The 7,067-nt window shown below is 28.2% G+C and overlaps 1 protein-coding gene across 1 annotated transcript; it reads right to left on the reverse strand.

Moving 5' to 3' along the window:
- Window positions 1–1,710: 1,710 nt before the first annotated feature.
- On the reverse strand, window positions 1,711–4,281 carry LOC124419454 (zinc finger BED domain-containing protein 4-like). Its single transcript, XM_046949056.1, is given in 3 exon segments — window positions 1,711–2,111; window positions 2,113–2,824; window positions 2,954–4,281. Coding segments are annotated over 3 exon segments (1,713 nt in total). The 5' UTR covers window positions 3,763–4,281; the 3' UTR covers window positions 1,711–1,919.
- Window positions 4,282–7,067: the final 2,786 nt, after the last annotated feature.

The raw sequence follows: 7,067 nt of genomic DNA on the forward strand, positions 1-7,067 counted from the left end.
AATATAACGTATGTTGTAAACTGAACAAATATCACATTCCTTTTGAATTTTACTTTAACGGAATTATCGTTAACAAGGACCATACCAAATTTTTGTGAGTTTTACATAAGTATTTAAATATCTTTTATGCTACTGTTTTGGCTGGGGGCCATAGTTTATAGTTTTTACTTGTAATTATAAATAACTCGTTAAACTCGGTAATATTTACTATTATTATTAATATGTATTTATTAATATTAATATTATTGGCCAAATGTGGCTTTAAAATATTACAATAAATGAAATGAAATGAAATGAAAAAAAATCGAGTTTTATATCAAAAATATAAAATATAAATTTATTGTTCCTTATATAACACTTAAATCTATCTAGAAAATAATTCTTATCTCCCCTTATATAACACTTAAATATATCTAGAAAATCCTTTATTTTTTCGGATTTAATAAGTGGTGTCTAAATCCAGTCAAAACTTAAGTGCTAATGAATAAAAATAATATTTTTAAACATACTTTTGTATAAATGGATGTATTTGAGAAACAATGATGAGACAAAAACGGTGGTTTTACTCTTTCATGAACAATTTAAAATAGTTTGTCAAATTAAAAGTTGTTTTGTTTTCTCTTTAATGAACAATTCAAAATTGTTTGTCAAAAATTCAAGGACTCTTCATATTTTTCTAGGACAGTAATTTTGTTCTTTTTTTAAGAATTTTGAAATCTTGCAATGAGCCCAAATTTTTAATGATTTTGTCCAGAATTGTTAATAATCGTTTCAGAGTTTCTTGAATTGCATGTAATTTTTCAAATAGTAAGAAAGTCGCTTGAATTTTTGTATGGTTAATGGCACGTATTTTTGTAGTTAACAAAATGCCCCGAAGCCTTTTGCCTTATTACACCAGGGGCACTACAATTCAAAGTAATGTGTGACTAAATTTAAAATGAACAGTTCTTAAAATCTACTGCACGTGGAAAAATTAAAACAACTAATTTGAAAATTAGAAAATTAGTAATTGAAAATGCTGATTTCAGTATAATTTCTTGAAAAAAGTTTCTTAAATTTGTCTACAAATTAGTCAAAATTTCCTTATTTAAGCTCATTATTAATTTGTAAATTTTTTAAGGACTTTTTGGTCCAGAAACTGACTTTAAGTATTAAACAAAATGCGGAAAAATATAATAACTATTTTATCGTTGTAAGCTAAATTTTGACATCTATTTAAAAAAACTATAGTCATTACAGATAGAAAAATATTATTTTTAATTTTCGAAGAAACTCGGGCAACGCCGGGTACACGCAGCTAGTATGAGAATGTTTAAAACGCATATGTGTAGTGTAAAATATAAAAGAGAACATACATGAAAATATGTGTGCTTTGCACTGAAAAAAATTGTATGTTTGTACATATTTGTGTTATTCATATTAGTAGTATTATATTGGGATGTTGCGAATGCGAAAGCGAATAGTAATTTTAAAATTTTGCGAATGCGAAAGCGAATGCGAATATATACCGAAATTATTACCTAAGAGAAATTTTTAATTCAAATTTTGCAAAAAAGTTATGTTTGTTTTTATTTGAATTCAATATTACAAACTAAATTTACACAAAAAATCGTTAATAAAATACAAAAAAAAAATTAAAAATATTTTGGTTAAAAACATAAGTTATTTTAATTGAAATTAATTAATTTCCACTTACTAGTAATACGACTAGATAATTCATGTTTCATTACTGATTTTGGCTGCTTATTCCAAGTATACTAAAGGCCTTATTCATAATTTCAAAATTTTGTTTTATAAACCTTTTATAAAATAAAATGTTGTTTATGAATAAGGGTGTTAATATTTTATTTAGATTTAAAAAATTATATCAGCAACTAAACTGTTTAATGATAAATATACTATTATTTAAAACAAATCCTTTAATATTCAAAATTTAATTGAGCCAAATTATATTTTATAAATAAAAGTTTTGCTGCTTTGTCACTTTTAAGATTGAAGCGTCGAGTATCATATATTAATCCAGCTCCACTAAATAATTGTTCACTAGGAACACTTCCGGGGGGAGTGGATAGAAACTGACGTACTACCGGAACTAAAATTTTATATTTTAAACAGTTTTTTTTTCCACCATAGTAGTGGGTCTTGGGAAATGTGAACTTTTCGTTCCTTATCATATTCTTTTAATATCTCGTTTATTTCAGAAACTGTTAATATTTCATCCACTTCGTATTCAATATCACTGCTGTCTTCATTTAAAAACATTTCTATATCAGCTTGTATTTGTGATGAAGCGTTATGGGGACCTGCGTCGTTGTCATTAGCTATTAAAGTAGTTTTCTCTGTTATTTTTGTTGAAGAATTGCACACTTCAACATCGGAATAATTTTGATGTATTAATTTTACAAGTTCAGAGCGAATCTTATTTTTATCATCCTCGCCAAAAAACTTTAGTTTGTATCTTGGATCCAAATATGATGATATTGAAAATATTGGTGTTTGTCTTAAATCAGAAAATCTGAAATTCAGCTCATACATAAGCGTTTCAATTATTTTGGCTACATAAGGTGGACCGCTTTCCAATGATTTTTCTTTATTTAATTTAGATGTGAGAATGTGTATTAATGGTATAACCGACGAAATCGAAATAGTTGAACTGCTAAGTTCTCGAGTAACCTCCTCAAAAGGTTTTAAGATGTTTACACATTTTTCCATTATTTTCCAATCATCGAGAGTTATGGAAAGTTGCTCGTAGTTGTTAAGATACAATATTATTGAGTCTTTAATTTTCAATAATCTTTCCATCATATAATATGTACTATTCCATCTACAAAAACATAAATTTGATTTATTTTATGGGGACTCCTTAACGACTCTAAACGGCTCCAATTTTTAACACAAAAAAAAAACTTTTAAATCGAAGCCGTTTATTGTCGGTAACTTATGACACATTTACCTGGTTGGACAATCCTGTATTACACCAAGAGGTTTTTGGTTCAGCTTGTTTTTTTGTATATTACTCAGCTTTTCCTTTGCCAAAAGTGAGTGATTGAAATGTGAGACTAGTTTCCTGTTAGTCGCAATAAGCCCTTGAATTTCTTTTAAGTTTAAAGCATTTTTAATACAAAGTTGAAGCTGATGTACGGAACAGTTTATGTGCAAAAAGTTAGTAAGATTCATTGCTCTAATCATATTAGACCCTTTATCATGGACAACGCAGTGTACTTTATCAGAAATTTGCCATTCATTTATCATTGAAAGTATAGTTGATTTTATAACATCGCCAGTATGACTGCCTTCGATGCTTTCACACCTGAGTACAATATTTACTCTTTTGAACTCCAATGATATACCATGTGCTGTCAAACTTAAAAGAGAAACCCCAGCACTGGGTTCCGACCAAATGTCAGTGGTAAAAGAAAGTTTGTTAAATGTTTTTAATAACTGAACAATTTGGTTCTTGATTTCTGCATACATTGTTTCACAAACGTATTCCGTAAAGTATTGCCGTCCCCTCAAAACATAGCGGGGTAATACTGACTCCATTAAACGCCTGAAACCGATTCCTTCTACAAAATTAAACGGAAGATCTTGCAAAGCAACCATCTCTCCAATTAATTTATCTATTTCCTTTGATCTCGGGTTGCACACGTCCCACATAACTTTACCCCTTAAAGATTCATTTATTGTTAATTGTCTTTTTGCGACTTGCAGAGAAGTTGGCATTGATGTTAAGGCTCTTTTTTCACATTTGGTTTCTTCCATTTTTTTGTACTCCTCATTGTGTTTGTGTTTTAAATGAATAATCAAGCCACTTGTGCACCGACCCTTACGGGATAATATTTTTTCACAAATTGTACATTTGGCTTTTTCTTTTCCTAAAATTGTAAAATATTTCCAAACACTGCTTGATTTTGGCTTCATTTTAAATACTTTTCACGCTTTTCAATAAACAGCAAACATTAACAGTAAAAAAACGTATTTGATTTTTACTTGTTTTTGACGTTTCTTTTAATTTATTTTCGCAAAAAAAAAAAAACGTTGCCAGATTTTTTTTTATTTTTTTTTTTTAATGAATCGTTAAATTATTCGCTTAATTTTAGCGAATGCAAAAGCAAATGCGAATGTAAAAAATGAAGCGAATTATTCGCATATGCGAATGCGAGCATTCGTTACATCCCTAGTATTATAAATGAATAACGGAAGAGATGTATGTATTGTTGTATGTATCCGTTGATGAAAGTATGTATTGATGAACATTTTGATGTAAAAATGTGTTTATGTATGTACATCTGATTGTATATAGTTTGATGTATTGATATATGTATATAGTTTGTTTATGTATTAAATGTATCTAATAGGTACTCAAATGATTAACAGTCGATCGTTTAATCGTTACAATTTAAGCGATTAATTGTTTGAACAAATAAAAATAAATAATTATACATATGTATGTCTAATAGATCTTTCTATAAAAAGTATTCATACATTAATTTGTAATGGCTTTTGAAAATATTCTCTGTGTATCATTTCATAAAGAGAACCACTAAATTAAATTGTTTTTGTTTTGTGTCTAGTTTGTTTTGTTGCTGAGAATAAGTGAAGAATAAGTGCGTGTGTATAAGTGAGAATAACACATTGCCCGCAAGGGCATGTTTGGCCGCTAATGTACTAAACCATTTGCAAATGCATTTATACAAGACCATGAATTGGACAATTACTTAATTAATGTATTTACATAAAGGTAAAAGCGCAACTTTTTGTTACCGTAAGAAAACGTGTGAGCTGATCGTTTTCAATGCAGGAAAATTAATGAAAATGCTTACCGAAATGTAGCCGCAATGTTTTAACCTGTATAGAATTTTATAACGTTGTTACGTGACATTTGTAGAATAGTGATGGCTCTTTTGTATTTAGAATCGAACTGTGGCACAAGATAACTTATTTCATACTTTTTTTTAGTTTTATGTACAAAATTTGAATTTTTATATTACATAATTAACATAAATTTAACTTCTTGTGATGTATATTTGATTATAGTAATGTTTATACATAAAATTTTATAGTTAGAGCGCTACACTTAAATGCCCTCCCACAGCTACTTTCATATTAATATTATTTTATTTTGTGCAATGAACATTTATGTATAAAAAAGCAATATTTCAGTCAAATTTTGTATCAATATCGTTTGTTGGTAATAAGTAAAATGAGTAATGTATGCTATGAGTATGAGAGCTATGACAAATTATAGACAAATTGGAAAAAGAAATTTACAGTAACATTTCTGAAGATAAAATAATTTAATGATTAAAAGGTGTTTACGTAATTTTTGAGTTATGTGCTTTAAAACAATTATCGGGAGGTGACATTATATGGGAGATATGAACAATTGTCGGTCGAACGGAAAAAAATTACAGCTACATTTGCTTATATAACTGTAATATTTTTCCAAAATTTTATATAAATATTTTAATAAGATAATGAGTATTGTAGATCGAACGAAAAAAAATATATATGGTAAAATTTCTATATTCAAAAGTAATATTTGTGTTAATTTTTTTTGTATCTTAATTAAGTAAGTGATGAATAATGTACTTTTAAGTGATTTTCGGGAGGGGACCTTGTATGGGAGGTATGATCATATTTCAGTACACAGACGTAATATTTGTGTTAAATTTAATGTTAATATCTTAATAAGGTAATGTGTTATGGGCGTTTAGATGATTTTGTATAAGAAATATGTACCGATTAAATTTTTTTTGGCTATGAATTCAATTGACATAAAACTTTAATTTGTAAAATTTTGTGAAGATTTCGAAATTCTAACGGAAGTTATTAAAAGTAAACACATTTTCCGGGAATATGTACATTTGTATGGGAGGTATATGAAATTGTGAACTGATATTTCCAATTTTTAATAATGTTGATCCTGGCAATTGTTGTATCTCTAACAAAATTCATCAATTTATCAGCAGAAGTTTTTACAAAAACTAAAAATAAATATGTAAAAATTGGACATATCTAAATCGACTCAGAATTTTAAAGATCAAGAATATATATACGTTGTTGGAATATTTCTCATTGTTACAAACGGAATGACAACCACGCGTTCTACGCTTTCTCGTATTCTATGTGTCTGTCAAAAAAGTAGAATCAATGTATTTGAATGATGAAAGTTACAAGCCCAAAGGTGCGGAATGCCTTGACGCGTATAATGATTAAAGTAGATCTACTTTCTACTTTTATAAGCGTCACAAGCGGCGCACGAACATGTCACCTGATTTTGACATTTTATATTCTTTATTTAAAGCATATTTATCAATTTGAATAAAATAAAATGAGTTTAATGATGAAAAATAAATAAAATCTGTAGGAAAACGAGGTATTTTTTTCAAAATAAAACCAAAAATTACGCATAAAAAGCGTGACTTGTAACTTGAAGCGTAGAACGCAAAGTATCATACCTACTTTGCGTTCAATATTATGGTTATTGAAATATCATTTGATATATAATATGATATAAATTAACCACCCATTGAGAGCCAGGGTAAAATGTTATATTTTCTGATATTGATTTTTTTTACATATATCGATATAACGGTAATTCATCTATATATGTAAATGAATGTGTGTTTGTTTGTATGTTTGAACGCTATAGACTACAAAACGGCTAAACCGATTTGCTTGAAATTTTCACAGCGTATTCCTGTATGTCTGGAATAGGTAATAGGTTACTATTTTGAATGTTCAAGTGGGCGAGGAGCCACGTCTACATTAAGAAAATATAAAAATCGTATATTTGAGTTAATATAACAGTCAGGGTGTCAATATGATTATTTTAGGATAAAATGTGGGAGAACTAGCTTTAGGGGGGCGTGGTACCTCCCATATAAATTAAATTCAAAAATTAGTTTATCTTGGAAACTAATAGAGTTAGAATCTTAAAATTTTGCATGAATAACTTTAACATCTGTGTAAATATTTTAAGTAACAAATTGGTGATCTACACATGAGGGGAGCGGCACCTCCCATATTAATTTAATACAAAAATTCGTTTTCCTTGAGATAAT

This window comes from Lucilia cuprina, chromosome 4 (assembly GCF_022045245.1).
Source record: "Lucilia cuprina isolate Lc7/37 chromosome 4, ASM2204524v1, whole genome shotgun sequence".
NCBI classification, from domain to species: Eukaryota; Metazoa; Arthropoda; class Insecta; order Diptera; family Calliphoridae; genus Lucilia; species Lucilia cuprina.